This window comes from Rhizopus microsporus (genome assembly GCF_002708625.1).
Source record: "Rhizopus microsporus ATCC 52813 unplaced genomic scaffold scaffold_28, whole genome shotgun sequence".
Taxonomy (NCBI): Eukaryota; Fungi; Mucoromycota; class Mucoromycetes; order Mucorales; family Rhizopodaceae; genus Rhizopus; species Rhizopus microsporus.
The window spans coordinates 167,086-186,749 of record NW_019671943.1 but is presented as its reverse complement, the minus strand read 5'-3'; the positions used below and the strand labels follow the sequence as shown (position 1 = coordinate 186,749).

The window sequence follows — 19,664 nt, the reverse complement described above, 5'->3', positions numbered from 1 at the left end:
TGCCTTCAACAATTACGAAGAACAGGCCCTAGTCTGCCAGCTTGAAAAACTACCCGTGTTAAGGATGGACAAAGAGAGTTTAACAAATGCATTTACAGCGATAGCAATTACAACAATTTAATATGTCGCATGTGTAGTAAAAACGAGAACTGGGAAAATATATACTATAAAATCCTTGAAAAATTATTATAATTCGCACGTGCTCATGGGAGTCCAAACTAATAACGTAGATTTGTTAGTTATCTAATAGGTTTGCATCTAAAGATAAACATTTCTTTCGTGTAATAACATTATACCCTTCCCTTTTTTTTTTGTACAAAAATGACAAAAAGAAGACGGTCTGCCCTTATTGCTTCGTCTGCGTCCTTAGCTGCAGAAAAAACCTTATACAAAAATACAATCAAAAAAGCAGGTTTAGAAAAGCTCAGAAAAGAAGTATGTCTAAAGAAACTATAGGACAAAACTTTTTTCTTACCTAGCAACCTACTTTGTTATTTCAATTAGATAGAAGGAAATGAGGCATATCCATATTTTTAAATGCATTGACAAACCCACGTTCTGATCTTTGTTTATTATGTAGCAGCAAAGAAAAAAGCGGAAGAAAGGCGGCACATTTTATAGGAACCGATACTTTGCTGGGTATTTATTAGTATATACTCTAGGCTTTCTCTATAGATGTATTAACTATTTGTATTTTGTAGTTTGCTGAAAAACAATATCGTCTTAAGCTCAAACAACAAATCATTAGTCAAGATAAATGGTTGGCAGAACATCAAAAAAATAGCTACTCAGTTCAAAAAGGTAATTTTCATTTGATAAAAATGATCTCTGGTGACTAATAAAACCACTGCTTTTACACATAGGTCAAGACTCTGGCAAAGCTTACTGATGTTATAAACACCACTAAAAACTATAAGCCCCAAGAAACGCAGGAAAAAGTCATTCAGAACATCTATCTTTTCATGTACATTAATCAGGAGTTATAAATATTTGGAAAGCACTTACTAAAAATGATTCCATTTAGTCTTGACATGCATGTAGACCGCCCGTGGATCTTTTCGAAGCAGTTCATTGAGATTTATTCAGAAGCAGATTACCAATACAAATTCTGGAGCTACATCTTTGAATTATTTTTAGGAAGAAGACAAGATGTTTTATTACGATGGTAAATATTCTTTATGCAACTTATTCTTCGTCTAACTATTTTTAGGGGTGACACCATAAGCGGCAGTTGTAAAAAAGTCGGTAAAAAATTTAAGTTGGATTTGCGGCTGGTGATGATACAGGATGATGAAAATATAGTCGATGGCTGTACTGGAGAGATGGCCAAGAAAGCAACAGTAAAAAAGATTTACAAAGACAAGCTTAAGTCCACCATTGCGTCAAAGTGCCATCTTAACACTTTTATAAAGGAATTACCGTATATCCGTGCCCAAGATGTTCCTCTTATAAAGATGCCAATAATCCAAATAGCTGGTTTCAATGGAAAGCTCTCTGTTATCAGTTTACCAAAGAAAAAAGAGTACAAATTGGAGGATATTTTTTCTTTTTGTTTTCCTAAGTCGTTGAAGCAAATCGAGACAGGATCTTTAGAAAACCTGATTAATTTTCTATCTACAGTTGATGTAAGGCGACGGACAAGATAACTAATATTTTGCATTATCTTATATTACTTTTTCTTTTTTAGGACATGTTGGATAATCTACGAAAGATTTATCATGATAACAGTTCCAGTGTCGCAAATGATATCGAAAACATTTTAACTGAAGTCAATCAAAAGAAAAAGCTCAATTACAATGCTTGGATAACAAAAGCCACTTTTGAAAAAGAGGATGATGATGAAGACGATGAAGATGATGAAGATGACGATGAAGAAGATGATGAAGAAGATGATGATGAAGAAGGTGATAAAAAAGAAGATGATAGAGAAGAAGATGATAAAGAAGAAGACGATGAAGAAGAAGACGATGATGATGGATAGTTTTCTTTATTTACTTGCTGCTGACTTAAAATCATATTTGTGTTTCATGCTTCATAAACTTATCTTTCATTCTGTTATTAAACATCACACTCTTATTAATGTTTCATTACATAATAGAATACTCTCCATGTCGACATTCTGCCTTGGAAACGAAACCAGTTTAACCAGATGTTTGAAAATGTATTGCCCAATTTTAAAAGTATTTTGATCAACTTTTTGAATTTTATCTTATAACTGTTGTTTTTAAGGAATAAATCTTTTTCACAAATAGTAATCTGGAAAATAATTGTTTTGGCCAGAGCTGGTAAAAAAAATGGGATCTCACACAAGTGTACGGCTCAAATCTATCTTGACAAGGAAGAATAACCCCAACAGTTCGAGCAGCAACACCAAGCGTTCTAAAACGCCCGCCCAAGTTACCGCTTTGGCCATTTTATGCAGGTAATGTACTTTTAAAAATCCTAAAACGCCACATACCAATGAAAGGAACTGACAATTCCCGGGTTTTGCTATTTGCACAGCAAACAGCATATTTATCGCGTTTACCTTATAAACAATCCACCTTGTAGAATATTATTTGAAGAAAGAAACGTATACAAAGCTGACCACAAAACGCATTATTCTTATAGACGCTTCATGCCTTATTCCTGTTGGCCGTGATAAATTCATGCAATAATTCTGTTTTCTTATAAAATGATGTTGTTTGTAATAACAACCCCATTCTCATTTCAATATAATAAAGAAATTGTTACAGACTCATCGACACATGCTTCTCTTATACTTCAGTGCTGAAAATAGTGTTGTATAGGTATAGGTGTAGTATAAATTGAATTGCTTATATCACCAGGTGTGAAAATGCAGTGCAAACGTGCTGTGCAAATAGCAGAACCCTAATTTCCTTTGCAGCAGTACAAGAAATTAATTTTATTTTACTTAGGACTTTAAATTCTTTCGGGGATTTAGCGTTCTCTCAACAGGTCCATCTTCTTTCCAATAAAAGAAAAAAGGTAAGAAAGAAGTAACCATGTTGAGATGATGACTAAACTATTTAAAGAACATCATGATTACCGATAACCAACTTGCCTTTATTGCTAATTCACTTGGAGTCATCACCATGCTTTTAATCGTCACTTACCATTTTGTTTCTGTCAATGAAAAGAAATCTTCATCATAAACGCTTTATTTAATAAAATCATAATTTCAATTCACGTTTTAAATTCAAATACCAACCCACAGCTTGCTTTCGTCGCATATCAGATATTCCAGGCCCACTCACGGTATCAAAGATGATTTTGAGGGTAGCCAGTTGCATTTTAGGCGTCTGAACTTGGACTTGGGCTCGAATCTCATCGAGAATGGATGGGAAAAAGGGGCCCAAAGAGAGTGGTTTGAGCATATCAATCAGCACCGTCAAGTACTCTGCTCGACTTACCATTTCCAGGCTATGGATTTTTTCGATCAGCCGGCTCACGACAAACCAAGCGAGGGCGTCATCGATTTCACATAGTGCTTTGACCATAGTGGTGAAGCCAAAACGGAGTTGATCAAGATTGATAGGCTCAGGAAAATTCTACATAAAATTAATAAGAGAACAGCAGTATACAAAAGAGTCTTACATCGATCAGTATATCGGCATAAGCAATCGACAGTTCAGAACAAACTGGCTTGGCTGCTAGAAACGTGCTAATGACGACCGTGTGTGCGCTTTCATAAAGATCCTTGTTTTCGACACGCTTCCATTTGAGGATCGGGTAGATGACGGGTAAGATCTGATGTTCGAGTGCGGTATCATCGACACTCTTGACCGTTTGTTCGAGTAAATCCGTAAAGAACAAGAGACGCATCTGCTTGACGGTCGACAAGAGTTCAACGGCAGGTGTGGCGTCGTTTGTATAAAGCGGCTGGCTGTATTCCTTGAACGCACTTGACAAAAGTCGGTTGAGCTGGCACTGATGGTCAGGTTGTAAAAGATAGGCTACGACGTTCGTCAGGGTATCCTGATACGCTTGACGACCGGCACCTTGGCCAAGATGATGTGTGATAAAGTGCAGGTTGGCAAAGATCGACAGAGTGTCTTGAGCGGCGTTTGGAACCTCGACTAGGCCTTGTCCATTGGGTATATCCACAGCGATCGCCTTCAATATCACGGTGAATGAAAACAAAACGCTCTTGAGAAATGTCCAGGCATGTTCTTCGATTTGCTTATATAAATCGGCATCTAATAACCATAAGCTATTGTCTTTTTTTGTTTCTTTTTCTTTTTAGATGTATACCTATATTGGATATTATAAATTGATCCCAGTCAATAAAGACATTGTATGAAAAGCCTACGAATCTATCCATGATATGCTCGGCTTGACGAATATCCACAACCTGAATGATTTTTGCAATTGTGCGTGAGATACGGCCGACTTGTTTAAACAGAGGCTGATCAACAAACGCCTTTATTTCTTCAACGCTCTCTTTTGAGTTGGTCAGTCGAGAGAGCGGTTCTTGATGCTGGATGGCCAGTGCGCTGGTCAACAAACTTGAGACTAAGACGCGCAGGAGGTCAGCCGATGGTAGATGAGTCAGTTCTTTTTCAGGAACTTGCAAAAGACACCGAGAGGCGATATAGGCGAGGGTATCCTGGCAAGCATGGCCTGATGTCAATGCAATGCTTAGTTGCTCCATGAGTGCCTTTTCAGCCTTTTCTCTTTGCTTAATCACCTTTTTTGTATTTTTGCCTTGATTGAACTGAAGTGCTCGACTACTTATAGGTGAGTGATATCGTCTTTTCTAATCAACAACACTTTACACTATACCCGCCAAGGCTGATAAGCGAGCCTTGTCCTCTAAATCGATCACTAACTGCACAAGTGTGGCCAAATCTGCCTCTGCTCGCGTCTGAGGTTTTTCTTGAGACCGAACATCGGTCGCATGCTCCAACGCGTCCATCAATGCACGTGCACCGTCAAATCCTCTGGCTGAAGCGTGCTTTGCATACACGTTCAACAGTCTTTGACAGGGCTCGATCTCAAATTCATTCAATGTATTTGTCATGGCCAAAGCATGCGCCAGACCTGCGTCCAATTCGAGCGACTGCGCTTGGCCGTATCTTTCGACTACATTGATCATTCCGTCAAGCACTCGAGCATCATGATTGCCCTTACCGATAAGAGCAACCCATCCGATCCAAGCTTCCTTTTGTAATCTAGCCGTATCGTCCTTTCTTAAGATACTTTCGAGTATATCAAGTGCTAGTTTCTGTCGATGGTCGTTATCTTTGCTCAGACGCAACCATGCTGATAGGAGAGTGATAATAGAAAGTAGTCCATTTGTGTTTTCAAACTTGGTTTTCAAAGCAAATAATTGATCTAAAAACTCGTTGGTGAACCATGACAAGGGTAGATCATGGCTGTACTTGGATAATAAACTCAAGGAATCCAAGATCTGTTCAAAGGACATTAACAACAATATAGCACACATATTATATTTTTTTTATACCGTTTGCTCGCTTAATGTTGAATGCTGTAGTATTTTGTAATAAGCATCTGATAATTGTTTTGCAATTTCCTTTAGATCCTCTTGTGTCTGTTGACCTGACATATGAAGAACACTGATTTATGTCAGCCGTATTCCCACTTACCTAAATTAAGACGGTCGGGAAATAAATTATTATTATTAGATAGTAAAATAGCTGTTGATTAGTTAGTTAATACAAATATAGTCGTTCCAACGGCAAAGGGCGATTTTTTGACGGCCAATAAAAAAATCAAAAGAGCGGCTTTTTATTTTATCAAAAGGCGGTTAAAACTTTCTCAAAGGGCAAACGCATGAAGGTGATTGGGAGGAACAGAATTACAAGGTTCAGTAATTCGCAAAACTGGCTTTATTATTTTACTTAAATTTTGGCTTTTTTAATCCATCTCAAATCATCTCAAACTATCTGCAGATCATCTCTGACCATCAAGAGACAGTGCTGCACTGTGTGACTAAGTTATTATTGCATACGCTTATGTCCCCTCATTGCTCGCCTTTAATAGTGAAAGCGCTTTTCATCCTTTGTAATTATCATTGTTCTTATAATATTGAGTTGAAATAGCCTATTATTAGATACAATCAATGTAATTACTTTCAGATTTAGTACATGTTCTTAAAATAATAAAATTAACAAATCGCAACAGGGACTAATAATACAATTATATATCATGGTGCTCAAATAGTAGAATTTAACCAGAAAAAAAAAAAAAAGACTACTATAATTTTCTTAGACAATTTGATTTCTCTATTTCCAAGTATTTGCCTAATTATCAAGAAAATTGCAATTGATACATTTACTATTTCGAACGAGGCTTTTTTGTTTGATGCTGATAGTTTGAAAACGAATAGTAAATTATTAGAATACTTTAATTGTAGAAAACGGTTAATTCAAAGATTAAAACAACAAAAATAGCAAAAAAGTAAAGACAATCATATTAATCCAGTTCCATTTATGCTTTAAGATTAGAAGCACTGTTGGGATATAAATGAAAGGACTGAGGATTTTCACAAATTCTATTTAATGAGACCAAGATGGGCTGTATTGGCTTAATGTTGTTGTTGCGAGCACTTTATCCAATGATTCTGACATTGTCCATATTTCCGGTTTTCAAAACGTTTTACCTGGTGCTTTATCACGTCTTTTTCTTTCTGAAAAAGGACTGGTAGGGGGTGGTATGGATGACAGCGAAGGAAAACGTCAAAATCTTGCTTACAAGCCTAGTGCACGAAAGGAACATGGATTGAAAATATTAAAAGAAAACAAAAAGGTTTTTTATGTCCAGAGTCCCTCAAAGTTCAGTGATAAGAGCTATATAATTCCACCTGTGGAAGATTACGAGGAGATCTTAGGCGAAGTACATAAACTGGGATATTTCTGTGCTGATCACATTGTGAAAGCGATCCACAATAAAAACCTTCATTGGCCTAATCTATTGGCTGATGCGGTTGACTATGTAAGTGCAATACTTGCCAAAAGTACAATATTGCTAGAAAAGGCTACAATCCTCATCGACCTGCTTACGCATTTGATTTAATAAGGCCTTTCCAATCATGTAGTAACATGTATACATACATGTTAATTCTAATCGATATCTGCGCTAGATTCTGCGTACTGAAGCCCCTACTAGACAAAAAGGCTAAAACCGTTGCAGATGCCATGGTTGATACATTTTCCTTACTTGGTTATCCTAGACACTTTGTATGTAGTGATAATGGCTCAGAATTCAAAATGAGATTCTAGAAAACATGTTCAATGCAATGGGCATTGATAGGAGATATACCACTCCTTACCATCCCTCGGCTAATGATGCGGCTCAACGTTATGTCCAAACTTCCAGGAAAACATTGGCAAAAGCATTGGAAGATGCTATTGATGATTGGCATCACTTCATTCCAGCTGTGCAGTTGGTGATCAGCAATAAGATCTCAGCAAGACTGCAATCTACTCCATTCCCTTTAATGTTCGCTCGCAATATGAATGACTACATTGACTGCAGAGGCGGCGCTGGAAATAAGCTGAAAAAGGAGTACATTTCGCATGATGCATTGCTGGAACAAATTGACTACATGTCACAAGTTGTCTTTCCCGCTATACAGAATAAAATCGATATCTACACTGACAGGCAAAAGGAAAAGGCCGACAGCAAAAACCATCAGCTGTCATTCCCTAAAGAGAGTTATGTTATGGCACGTGGCAGAGAGCAGACAGATAGTCTCTCACCTGTTTATAAAGGATCATATCGAGACGTACGTCAAACGCAAGGTGGTTCTTATATTCTTCGTGATATTGATGAAACTATCATGTCGCGAAGTTACTCTCCAGAAGAGCTGAAGCCTATTTCACAGTATGAGATCATTCCCAGAGATAAGCTATACGAGATCGAAGCAGTTATCGATCATCGAGGTGAACCTGCAAATAGAGAATATCTCGTACGCTGGAAGAATTACAGCAAAGACAATGGTTGTTGGCTAACTTCTGATGCATCTACTGACTCTGAATCCATAAACAATTGCTGGTGTGAACTGGGTAAATCTTTGAACAAGAAAGACAATGGTGAAAGAAAGAGAAAACAAAAGTTACCCTCAGACTACAAGCCTGGAAAATTATTAGTATCTGATTTTTTATAGAAATTTCCTTTATCAACTTCCTTAATGACAGGTTCACTCGTCTTGAAATTTTTGCTTGATGGGCTCGACCAACCTGACAATCGCGCTTCTTATGCTCCTGTTCCTTACAACAGTAACAGCGAATGTCATGGTGATTCATTCTTTGATTGTTCTGAAATTCCACCATAAGAGCCTCTTGTTTGGGCGGCTCCTTGCTTGTTATAGTTTCATACAAAGGTTAGTATGATATCTTGCTTTCAAGATCATGTAGCAGATCCATTGCCACTTTAAAACAAATATTAGCCGCTTCTGTCTACATTGTTGGCTCTCGATAAATGATAAGTAGATGGAAGGAGCAGCTGTACGGTAAGCATGTCAATGTGTGCGTTACAAATGAACATATGACATCCCAAATATACCTATATTACTACCAGAAGCTTTACCATCCAAAAGCTATGTTGACAAAGAAGAATAAACAGGTGTCACAAGATATCAAGGGCGCATTAATGTGCGTGAATCCAAAATGCGTGGCTATGAAGTCCGGAAAATCAGCAAGGTTTCGAGATACACTGTCTTCGCTGGCAGTTGGCTTGTCTGGCTTGACTCAGTGTTTGATAGACTCTCCTTTTCCTACCATTTTCCCAATCTCAAATCAGTCAATTCAACACTGATACCTTTAGCAAACTTTCATGGTCCTTCGTTCCTGCGAGAGATCACTTGACGAGCACGGTGTGCTCATCCGATAGCAAGATTCATTTTTAATCTTCATTCGATATTCTAATTTAGTCTTTCTTGTAGGTCGTTCCTTGTGAAAGGTAATAGTTTTTTTTAAATTTGTAATAATTATGCGACTTACATGTATTTCTGCATATTTAGGCTTTTCGGTCCTTTGGTTTATGCGACCTTTCCGATCAAAGCATTGGATAGATAGGAAAACAAATATTTCTTGAAAAGTTTCTCTTCATATAAAATAGACAGCATCATCTAGTCTTATCGTGCAATGAGTCACATGTACTGTCTGTATTGTCTATTTAACCAAGGCGCAGCAAGAGAGAGAAATAGACTTTTTTGGGTATTCATGTTCCATAAAAGGCAATCATTTAACCTGTAATTAAGCATGCGCAAATTTCTTGACCCGATAGCCAAGATTTTCTCAAGTCTAAGCTATTCCTCTGCGTCGTGAGCATAATAAAAAAAGGGGGAAAACATGCGTTGTCTAAAATAGTAACAGTACAACATGGCCTCCTTAGCTGACAATACACACAACCTAGGTTTGGGGGCAGAAGAGGAGAATGAAATTCAATTTTATTGGCCGCGCATAAGCAAATGGAGGGATGAAAACGGGCTCGTCATACGCCTCTCTTTTCTTTTTTTTTTCTTTACTTTTTTTCTTTGCCTTAGAATGCAAGCTGTAAATAATAGCCATGTTCAGTCAACGTTATTAACTTTACATGATGCTATTACCGATTCACCTGTCTATCGTTCCTCTTCTTTGCATTTTGATGAACAACTTGACTTGCTCGAAAAATGGTTAGATTCATTATCTAAATACATGAAGCAATATGCAGAAAAGCTCAACAGTAAGATCAATTCTTACTTTAAACCCATCTAATCAAACTTAGAATTCAACCTGGAAACAAACACGCTCTGCAAAAAGGTTATCCCAGTTGGTATCGACAGTATCATGATTGACCCAAATTTCACGGGAGCTGTCATCAAAAACTTTTCGGATGCTTTACAGACAAGTTTGGCGTTCAAGACTAAATTGGTAATGCAAATGATTTAAATGGTGACTTTACTAAAGCTGTACTTTAGGTTTCGGACCTTGAGGATAACTTTATTCAGCCGCTTCAATCATTTGTGAAGGTACAACTGAAGGAGTTTAAGGACTTTAAAAAGCAGTACGAAAAATGCTTGGAAAGATACGAAAGTCAGCTCTATAAATACGTCTCTCAAAGCAAGACAAAGGAAGCCTCGGCTTTACGAGAAGAGGCATTTAGACTATATGAGGCAAGAAAGGCATATGTGCGTATGTCCGGACAACACGTTGTTCGATTACTTCACTTTCGTTCCCTTCTAGAACACTTTCTTGTCGAAAAGTTCACCTTGGCCACTCTATATCACCTCAAGGACTTTGAAGGTGGTTCAGACTCTTGGTCAAGAATAGAATCCAATCTAAGTTCCTGGAAACAATGGCTACTTGATGATAAAGACACATGCAATTATCAATTACATCACTTACAGCATAACCGAAATGTATTGGAGAGCGATTATCTGAATATTATACGACCTCCTAGAGATTTGGATAAATACACGAGCGCGAGCCACAGTAATCGACATTCATTGGACTATACATCCAGCCTAGCCACAATCAGCAGCCAAAAATGGGGGTATCTCTTTATGAGAACCACCCGTAACAATTGGATTCGACGCTGGTTCTTTTTGTATGATGGATGTTTTGGTAGTTGTTACATCTCAAACAGTCGATCAAAGGGAATGGTTGCGATTGGGGATCGTGTGTCTGTTCTGCTCTGCGACGTCAAGCCAATCACAGATATCGATCGACGATTTTGCTTTGAGGTCGTGTGTGCTCAGCAGTAAGTTCATTGACCCTACCTTTAAAGACAGTGACATGTAAATTTTATATATAGGCCATCTTTTGTACTTCAGGCCGAAACAGAGGAAGAAATGCGTGAATGGATCGGCGCATTTGAAAAATCAAAGCGACTGATGCTACAAAACGAACAATTGGATTTCAACAAGACGTCTGATATGGCGGATACAGCAGGTGCCAAGCCAAAAGCAACTGTGCTCAGCGAAAAAGATGCATCTCATGAGAGTGAACCAGAAAAACCATCGATCGTGTTGTTGTCGAATGTATCCGAAAACGAAACGTTGTCCCAGTCAACTTCACTCACACCTCTTTTTGTTCGTGAAGCGGCTCATTCGAATACGGTGACTACACAAAGCATACATGTCGATTCAAACCCAACGCAATCTCCAAGCACGTCCACGACAACAGTGACAACAGTCAACGGCGCTACCAGTGTTGCCAATAACTCTTCATGGGGCATTCCTTGGGCACTCGTGCCCAGCATGTTCCAGAGCAGTAGCAATGACGACATCGTGGGCGAATTACCGCCTACTTCTTCAACCACATCTATCTCTGATGCAGAAGGAAATCAGATCGTGTGGCCCATACGAACGGACGATGCGGCAGTGCCAAAAGTCGACCTCGTTGGGTACTCGACGGATCTTGATACTTCCAACAAGGAACTCCGACAGCTGTTTGGCGGAGTGGGTCAACAAGAAGTTGTTTTAACAGGTAAAGCAAGCCTATACACACAAAACTGCTGTCATAACACTTTATAGCCTTTGTTGGTTTACTGAAAAAGAAGCCAAAGAAGACCATCGAGCAGATCCCTGAGCTTCCCATGTCGCCCACTACGCCCAATCCATCTGTAGACCAGCTCGAACAAGAGCTCAATGCCCAATTACCAACTACAGTAAAAGAACCCGTATCGACCTTTGGATACTCATATACGGGTAAAGGATTTATTACCCAAGAGACATTTTGGTTCTACAGTTGCATGATGATGAACTGTGTCAACACTGTAAGTCTCCAGTTTTATTTCATATAGATAAATTCACATCCTATGTATAGGTCGCAGTTCGTTTGACAGATATCAAAGCAGTTCGAATCATTCGTGATACCTCCATCGCCAATGACGGCACCAACTCTAACCGTGCTCTAGTCATTGATCTGGCACATACCGTATCTGAGGAACCATTGGTCTTTATACCATTGATGGATGACGTCGAGGTACTTCGTGAAAAACTCCAATTTGCCATCGAAAACGCAAAATCATCCAAGGTAAAAAAAAGAAAAAATATCTGTTTTTCACGCACACATTTATTTTTTTTTTTTTAGCCTGCGCCTCTTCAAACGACATACGACGTTGTTCATTCGTTATCTGCTTCCAAGCTGAAAGGCAACAATCAAGTCAAGACCATCATCCGGTCTGCTGCAGAACCTCTTCCTTCAGCAAGTTCGAGCGCCGCATCCTTGCCAGAGCTTTCGTCTGCTACGAGCAAGTCAACAGATACGAAAAAGAAGTCGTCAGCGCCTCGCAAGTTTTCGGCTCCTGTCAAGCCTAAATCGGGTGCACTAGCTGCTGCCATGATGGCTGCTACAGTAGCAGGCGGTAGTGGGTTCTTTGAGGCACGAAAGGAGCTGCAAGAGGAGTATCAGAGTATCCTAAAGTCCAAGAAATCGAAACCGGTTCTGAATAATGTTCCTGTAGAGGATACGATAACAGTAGCAGATCAAGGCGAGAGTGTGGTTACTACCAATGACGAAGGTGATGATGGTACGTTTTATCTTTTTTTTTTTCTTTCTTTCTTTCCGGATATTGATTTCTATATAGTTCACGCCCCACCCAAGGACTTTAAAGCGCCTACCGGCCCTGTGAGCTGTGGATGCTCTAATCATTTGGATAAGCTTGAATCAGAGGTAGAATTACCTGTGTCTGCCAAGCAGTTGTATTACCTGTTATTTGACGACGATAATCCAAATTATATCGACATTTGGGAAAAGAAGACGGTTGAAAATAAAAGCAAAAGTAAGCCTTTAAAAAGTGTATGTATAGCAATGACTTATACAAAGACCATCTCTAGATTTGACCATGACCAAGTGGGGCAAGGGTATTGATGGCAATTACGAACGTACACTCAAGTATATTATACCTGTAAATAACGCAATGGTGAAGTTAAAGGAAGCAGAAGCAATCGAGAAACAAGTGATTGAAAAGAAAGAAGATTATCTGTAAGTTATATATATATATATATATACATAAGCCTAAACTAAATTTTGTGCAGGTGTTATGTTGTCATGACAACGACAAAAACGCCACAGCTACCTTACGCAGACGCCTTTGTACCTTACTTGAAGTACTGTATCACTTGGGTCAGCCAGGATCGTTGTAAATTAGCCTGTCATACAGGTGTCAAGTTTTTAAAGAATATCCTTGTGAAGGGTATTGTCAGCAAAGCTGCTATGAAGGGCATGTCTGAAAACCTAGAGATATTTGTGCCTATCGTCCAGAGCGAAGCCAAGAAGCAGTTCCAACCTAAAGGTGCAGAAGTGGCAGACACAGTTTCTTTAAAGAGAGCAGGCACCATCAAGAGACAGCCTTCAACAACAGTCAATTCAGAAAAAGACAAGAAAGAAGGCTGGTATGAGCAGTATGTGGATCCTGTTATTCAGACCGTCCATGATACTGTTGATATGTTACCGTTTGCTGTAAAGGTATCAGTAGCCGCCATTGCCTTCATTTGGCTCTTATACAGTTGGCTCTTTTCCTCTTCTCGACCTATTGAAAAAGCCAGTAGTCAGCATCAAGTTGTATCTCGTGCAGTATACCTGAAAGATATTGATGAGGGCTTGATTAATGTAGATATCAGATCAGCTTTTGACGGTTCAGACAGGTATATATAAAAAAAAAAAGACAAAAATTCACATCTCATACTGTCTGTAGTTTCCGATTATTCCTCGAATCAAAGTCGCGTAATAATACAATTCGATACCACTGGCACAGCGCACGTCATCGACAGTTAGCCATCGACTTACTCTTCAGTAGAGAACGTGTTGCCATGCTGCGGCACGACGCCTTGGTGCTTTTCCAACTTGTAAATGAAGTGGATACACAGTTACTTGAGAACGAGTATATCAATTGGTTATTAGACGCTCGTTTGCAATGTCTTATGCCTGGAGCTGACTATGACGCACTTTATTGTGAAGATGTACAACGTCAGCTCACTAAATTTCCAGTTAGATATATAAAATAAAACAATTTTATTGTAAACTGCTATTTACACAAAATTTATACACATTTTATGCTGTCAATACTTCTACACCGTCGTCTGTGATAAGAATCTTTTCAAATATTAAATTAAAGCCCCCTTATTCTCCATGTCACTTACTGTATGTTCAAATTGTGCGCTTCTACCACCATCTATAGTAGATATGGTCCATTGATCTGGCCACATAATACCGGAAGCAGATCCCTGACATAACATTGGCTCCTATAGATGTCATATATATTAGTTGTTGTATAAATATATAGTCTGTATACATACAATAGTAAAAATAGTGCCAGGATTCATTAAGCCTTCTTCTTCATTCACTATAACGTATGATGAGTCATTTTCTATAAACGTACAGAAAGTGGGTTACCATGATGTAAAATCAAAGGGTAGCAGTGAAATTCCTTGCCAATGCCATGTCCAGACAACTCATCTGATACAGAATAACCGTGTTTTGCTGCATAGTCACTGGGCGTATTTGAATAGAGTTAAAACAAAAAATTGACATTATAAAAAGCAAATTACCTGATGATACGGCCAATCTCTTTATAAGGCACTTTTGGTCCACACGCTTTGATGGCCATATCCAAGCACTCTTTTGTGCATTCAACTAGCGCCTTACCTTGCTCATCCACATTTTTTCCGACTAAAAAAGTGGCAGAGGTATCACCATGATATCCATTCAAGTAGACCTGGTGATATTTAATATAAATCTTATTACATGATGTCTACTTACAGTAACATCCACATTAATAATATCGCTGTCTTTTAGCTCTCTATCATCCGGTATTCCATGTGCGATCACATTGTTAATTGATGTGCAAACACTCTTGGGAAATCCATTATAGTTTAATGGAGACGGGTATGCATTGTTTTTAATAATGGCCTCATGAAGAGCCCTATCGATGCTATCCGTAGTGACTCCTGGCTGATTGATATATAAGTTTTGTATACAAATAAATAAAAATAGGAGGTGCTTACTTTACATAATGTAGAACCCATCTCTAGGATCTCTTTTGCAAGCTTGCCTGCTTTTCGCATATGTATAATGTCTATCTCTGTATTCACTGGGATATCAGGAGACCAGGTGGAAGAAGCACCAAGTTTGGCATAAGGTGGTAAAAGGATGTGATCAGGTACTTGTCTACGCTCCATTTGTCGAACATCGATGCTAGCTAATGAGCTTGGTCCAAGTCGTTGAAACGTGCCCCAGCGATTAGCTACTTTTGTGAGCCCTCGAGGGCTATTGCAAGTATGTGTGGTGTGGAATGATCTAGCATGTGGGATTGAAATCTTTCTAAGTGAATTCATGTAGAAAAAAAACAAAACAAAAAGGGATTGTCATGTCTGACGGTGATTTAACAGAGAAATTACCATTTTTGTACGGAGCACAACCTCCTTTGAGATAAACCTCAAACCTGTCAAACAATAATGTTCCTCCTTCTTTTTCGTTTGCAGATGATCATTATTTTCAATTTGATAAATAGATACAAAGTGAAGATGAAATCATTATTTAAATGTGTTTATCAAAGAAACAGCAGACGGTGAAACATCTGTAACGTCACTGTCCTGCTAAGCAAATCTGTTTTTGGAAAAAGAAAACGAACATTTGCTCTATTTTTTCTTTTTCTTTTTTTTCTTTTTTTAAAAGGCTCCAAGATACAGACAAAAGAGAGAATAGAGATCACTCGTAATTAACTTTGCAATGCTAAATATTGCACCTTATATTGCCAAAGTAGGAAATGAATATTTTTATATATAAAAACCTCCTCCACTTATAATCATTAGTATGTAAGGTCATTGCATGCCAGATTCGATAAACTACAAATCCCATTCAGTCAGTCTCAATTTGGCGTTGTGCTCATGGTTGATGTTGTTGGTATGCCTTTTTTATTTTTATAACATATGCGGGGGAACTTACTATGATTGCTATTATTTTAGGTTTTAGTGCTGTAAGTTCTATATATAGATATACAACAGTAACATTTACTCTATATAGTTGACAACAATGGCCGCTGAGAAAGGAGAATCTGGGGCTGAAGCTGTTGCATTAGAAATAGGCTCTTATATGGGTGAAGTAAAGTGTACCCATGAATTTGATCTCTTCATATAACTCACGCTTTTTATAGTGCATTGAAATCATTGAACACTTTGGCGGAGATGTTGTGAAGGTAAATGAGCGTGAGAATATAGGCACACCTATTTACATTTATATTAGTTCTTGGGAGATGCAGTTTTAGTTAGCTTTCAAATACAATCATTTGAAAATGATTTCACAACAAGTGAAGAAAACGCCAAGGATAGAGAAGCACGACAACGAAATGTACTTGTCAGAAAGGCAATTGAATGTGGACTGCAATTATTGGCTAGGTTATCTCATTATCGAGTTTATCTAACAGCAGAAGAACGTACGAAACACAGATCATCTGTCGGCATAGACCGTCGAACGAGAGATGATGATAGTCAACCTTTCTTCCTGTTTGATGGCAATGGGTCAACCAGCGAGCAATCGTCAACAGGAGGAAGTTTATATCTAAATACAGCATTAGATATCGATTACACTTATGATGCAACTGCATTCAATTTCTGGCGTTGTATTCCAGCCATCTTTGGCAAAAATAGAAAGAACAAAGTTTATGCAACTAGGAGAAAAAACAGTGTGACAAGTGACACGACAAAGGATGAACCAGACGCTATTGACTTGGAGTTACACATAGCTTTATCATGCGGGGATATCACAAATGTAATCTTGGGCGATCTTCTTTCTTCAAGAGATAACGACATTACTGCATTACAAATAACAAAGAAGAAACAGCGTTTTTCATACATCAGTGTCAATGGCAGCGAAAACCCATCTGATTACACCTTGGACTATACCGGACGATTAGAGTATGCCATCTGTGGACCAGCTGTTGAATCACTAGAGGATGCCCTGAATGCTGCCAAAGCAGGTGAAATGTGCATTACTCCAGAAGCATATCAGTACTTTTTGAACCAGTCTATCAGTCTTTCCTATGAAAAACGAGGTGACTTTTATATCGTCAAAAGTATTGATTCTTCACCACCAAGGAAAGGAAATAGACCCTACCCAGCCCCAGCCAAAGGAGCCCATGCAAGTTATTTAGCTGATGCACCCGGCTTACTCAGTCGAGCAGATACGCTTCATATCGAACCACTCGTTGCGCGTACAAGGGATACATCCATTCTCGAATTATCATCCGACCCAAATCCAAATTACCTAAAATACATCAACCGAAGCGCTCTTTATCGCCTTGAGCACAGTCCCGACGATAATTTCCCAGCTCAATTTAGAGATGCGACCATCATGTTTATCAGTCTAGGCAAACTCAACGTGGCTACTGCACACGGTCTTGAACTAGCGCAGAAAGCGGTCCATACAGCCATTCGCACCTTGGTCAAGTACGAAGGCATCCTTCAGCAATTTGCTGTAGATGATAAAGGAGCCACTCTCTTGGCCGTCTTTGGCCTCCCTCCCTTATCGCATGAAAGAGAAGCGATCTTTGCAGCAAAGGCCGCCATGGAACTTCGCGACTGTTTTCTGGGTTTTCTTGATGATTTTGCCATCTCTCTTTCAACGGGTGTGATCTTCAACTCGGTCTTACCTCAGGGAAATCCTTACAGACGCGATCCTGCCATCGCAGGCGATACGATCATCCTAGCCGTTCGTATGCTCAAGTTTCAGTTTGCGAAAAAGAATATCGTATGCGACTTTGCTACAAAGCAACAAATCGGTAGGATGTGTGATTTTGAGGACTATGGTGAGAACTTTGTCAAAGGTAAGGTGAAGCCAATACAGATCTTTGGTATCCTACGATTTGCTGCTATCAAGAACAAACGGGTTTCGGCTCAAAGTCAAGAAAAGAACTCGGACTTTATTGGATACAAGTCAGAAATGGCCGAGGCGACCAAGTTTGTCAGCGACTGGACAGAATCCCCAAATAATCACTTGCTCGTGATCTCGGGCCCCTCAGGTGTGGGAAAAAGCTTTTTTTGCCATACGCTCAGCAGAGCTGTACATTCGCCTGATACTTTCTGTTGTTGGTCTTCGTCTACAGAAGGTAAGTGATTGAAAATATGAATGAGTCAAGTATTCATGTCTTTGTAGTGGAGAAGAGCTCCAAGTATTATCTTGTAAAAAATATATTACTCGCTTTATTTGAAATCATAGACTCGCAGGATCTACCACCTAATCCTAAACGAAGATTATCCTACTTTACCGGCTCAACCCATCTCTATGATTCTGTCTATTCTCATGGCTTAGAAAGCTCAGACGTCTCGTCATCACCTTCTTCTACTCCCCCATCACCAACGACACTCACGACCATCAAGGAACCACAACTGTCGAACGGTAACAACACATCCTATTTTTCTAGCTCAAGGCTCTCTCCTCCTGCAGAAATACACGGAGACGACATTCCAGAAAGCGCTAGTGAGTTGGTTGAACAGATCACTCGATGCCTAAGAAAGTGCGGCGAAGAGGAGGAGTTCTTACCGCTGTTCAAGGTTGTGTTCACCACCTTGGCCGATGTACCAGATAACAGGACGACACGGCGATTGGATGTACGTGCACGAGATATACTTCTCACAGGGGTTATCACGCGCATGATCCGTTATGTATCTGAGCATACGAGTCTCGTATTCATCTCTGACGATGTGCAATGTAAGTAATAAACTCAATGTATATTGTTGTATTCATGAAACCATATATTAGGGGCCGATTCTGCATCAATTCGTTTGTTGCAACATATTCACGAACACTGTCAAAAGGTGTTGCTGGTTCTAGCCACTCGTCCTATGAAGGACTATAATGTGACATTTATCAACAAGTTTAGAGCAACGGGTGTTTCAAAGGAGATTCCACTGAATGGTCTGGGTGCTACAGAGATCGCCGAGATTATCTTGCAGACGTTCCAGACGACAAGCGTGAATAGTGTCAGTCCAGAGATTGTCTCGGTCATTCAGAAGCGAACTGCAGGAAACCCACTTTATGTCAAGTAGGTCTCAATACTAAAGAAACATAATATGATCTAACCTATTTTTGAAACAGAAACATGGCGATTGTTCTAAAAGATTTTAATCATGTCACTGTGATTGAGCATACGTTAGTACCCAGCAGCACGCGCTTTGACTTGGAGGATCTGCTGGGAAATTTTGACTATAAACGAATTATCAAGATGCAGTTTGATAGAGTGGACAATAGCTTTCAAGAATTCTTGACAGTAAGTTTAATCATGTAAACACTTTATCAAAATCTTACTCCTTTTTTTTTTTTTTTTTTTTTTTTACTAGGTAGCAAGCTGCTTAGATCAGTACTTTACGCTTAAAGAGGTTCAATCGGTCATTAAAGAGAACAATATCGACTTCAAATATGCGGATGAAGAGGAAGTGCGACAAAAAATAGAAAGATACGATGTCTATCATTTTATCCAAAAAGTCGATGACCATGCGCACGAAACTGACGAAGACATCTACACGTTTACACACATTACTATTCCACAAAGTATATACGACATGGTATCCTACGAGACGAGAATCTTGCTACATCGTCTCCTGGCCAAGTACTATGAAAACCAATTGACCAGAGAAAACTATACAAAGCTTTTACCCAAAGTGACTCGACATTACCTACAAACGGATTACTTGGACAAACAGCTTTATTATCTGGAAG

At 39.0% G+C, this 19,664-nt stretch overlaps 6 protein-coding genes across 6 annotated transcripts; 4 read left to right on the top strand and 2 right to left on the bottom strand.

Moving 5' to 3' along the window:
- The first annotated feature begins 770 nt into the window (after nt 1-770).
- On the top strand, nt 771-2,142 carry RHIMIDRAFT_82151 (uncharacterized protein). The gene is made up of 5 exons (XM_023615747.1): nt 771-801; nt 864-1,165; nt 1,211-1,340; nt 1,413-1,625; nt 1,688-2,142. The coding sequence occupies exons 2-5, from the start codon at nt 1,011-1,013 to the stop codon at nt 1,979-1,981; spliced, it is 792 nt and encodes a 263-aa protein (XP_023461694.1). The 5' UTR covers nt 771-801; nt 864-1,010; the 3' UTR covers nt 1,982-2,142.
- A 785-nt stretch (nt 2,143-2,927) lies between these two features.
- Nucleotides 2,928-5,893, bottom strand: RHIMIDRAFT_270841 (uncharacterized protein). Its single transcript, XM_023612213.1, has 5 exons — nt 5,468-5,893; nt 4,779-5,413; nt 4,255-4,730; nt 3,598-4,199; nt 2,928-3,551 (listed from the first exon to the last, which is right to left on the bottom strand). The coding sequence occupies exons 1-5, from the start codon at nt 5,567-5,569 to the stop codon at nt 3,174-3,176; spliced, it is 2,193 nt and encodes a 730-aa protein (XP_023461693.1). The 5' UTR covers nt 5,570-5,893; the 3' UTR covers nt 2,928-3,173.
- A 1,114-nt stretch (nt 5,894-7,007) lies between these two features.
- Nucleotides 7,008-7,342, top strand: RHIMIDRAFT_82074 (uncharacterized protein). Its single transcript, XM_023615746.1, has one exon. The coding sequence runs from the start codon at nt 7,065-7,067 to the stop codon at nt 7,242-7,244; it is 180 nt and encodes a 59-aa protein (XP_023461692.1). The 5' UTR covers nt 7,008-7,064; the 3' UTR covers nt 7,245-7,342.
- Nucleotides 7,343-9,512: 2,170 nt separating this feature from the next.
- RHIMIDRAFT_242143 (uncharacterized protein) lies at nt 9,513-13,957 on the top strand (the record flags this gene model as incomplete). The annotated part of the gene is made up of 11 exons (XM_023609724.1): nt 9,513-9,690; nt 9,733-9,878; nt 9,926-10,707; nt 10,762-11,435; nt 11,483-11,724; nt 11,775-11,984; nt 12,042-12,480; nt 12,538-12,732; nt 12,788-12,935; nt 12,989-13,597; nt 13,648-13,957. 11 exons carry the CDS (start codon nt 9,513-9,515, stop codon nt 13,955-13,957), a joined length of 3,933 nt encoding a protein of 1,310 aa, XP_023461691.1.
- Nucleotides 13,958-14,003: 46 nt separating this feature from the next.
- On the bottom strand, nt 14,004-15,130 carry RHIMIDRAFT_208660 (methionine aminopeptidase; the record flags this gene model as incomplete). Its single annotated transcript, XM_023607078.1, has 7 exons — nt 14,004-14,045; nt 14,093-14,194; nt 14,249-14,295; nt 14,346-14,443; nt 14,501-14,667; nt 14,712-14,903; nt 14,957-15,130. 7 exons carry the CDS (start codon nt 15,128-15,130, stop codon nt 14,004-14,006), a joined length of 822 nt encoding a protein of 273 aa, XP_023461690.1.
- A 329-nt stretch (nt 15,131-15,459) lies between these two features.
- On the top strand, nt 15,460-18,731 carry RHIMIDRAFT_81984 (uncharacterized protein). The gene is made up of 7 exons (XM_023615743.1): nt 15,460-15,710; nt 15,764-15,854; nt 15,917-15,927; nt 15,975-16,052; nt 16,105-16,146; nt 16,194-18,054; nt 18,102-18,731. The coding sequence occupies exons 1-7, from the start codon at nt 15,681-15,683 to the stop codon at nt 18,662-18,664; spliced, it is 2,676 nt and encodes an 891-aa protein (XP_023461689.1). The 5' UTR covers nt 15,460-15,680; the 3' UTR covers nt 18,665-18,731.
- Nucleotides 18,732-19,664: the final 933 nt, after the last annotated feature.

What these genes read in the sequence shown, in the direction of transcription:
- RHIMIDRAFT_82151 (XM_023615747.1), top strand. Translation starts at nt 1,011, where the DNA reads ATGATTCCATTTAGTCTTGACATGCATGTAGACCGCCCGTGGATCTTT. An exon ending in CAAGATGTTTTATTACGATG is followed by an intron (nt 1,166 to 1,210) that starts GTAAATATTCTT and finishes AACTATTTTTAG; the next exon opens with GGGTGACACCATAAGCGGCA. An exon ending in AGATGGCCAAGAAAGCAACA is followed by an intron (nt 1,341 to 1,412) that starts GTAAAAAAGATT and finishes ACTTTTATAAAG; the next exon opens with GAATTACCGTATATCCGTGC.
- RHIMIDRAFT_270841 (XM_023612213.1), bottom strand. Translation starts at nt 5,569, where the DNA reads ATGTCAGGTCAACAGACACAAGAGGATCTAAAGGAAATTGCAAAACAA. An exon ending in CAACATTAAGCGAGCAAACG is followed by an intron (nt 5,414 to 5,467) that starts GTATAAAAAAAA and finishes TCCTTTGAACAG; the next exon opens with ATCTTGGATTCCTTGAGTTT. An exon ending in TCAGCCTTGGCGGGTATAGT is followed by an intron (nt 4,731 to 4,778) that starts GTAAAGTGTTGT and finishes ACCTATAAGTAG; the next exon opens with TCGAGCACTTCAGTTCAATC.
- RHIMIDRAFT_82074 (XM_023615746.1), top strand. Translation starts at nt 7,065, where the DNA reads ATGTATACATACATGTTAATTCTAATCGATATCTGCGCTAGATTCTGC.
- RHIMIDRAFT_81984 (XM_023615743.1), top strand. Translation starts at nt 15,681, where the DNA reads ATGCTAAATATTGCACCTTATATTGCCAAA. An exon ending in TTGCACCTTATATTGCCAAA is followed by an intron (nt 15,711 to 15,763) that starts GTAGGAAATGAA and finishes TATAATCATTAG; the next exon opens with TATGTAAGGTCATTGCATGC. An exon ending in TTGGCGGAGATGTTGTGAAG is followed by an intron (nt 16,147 to 16,193) that starts GTAAATGAGCGT and finishes CATTTATATTAG; the next exon opens with TTCTTGGGAGATGCAGTTTT.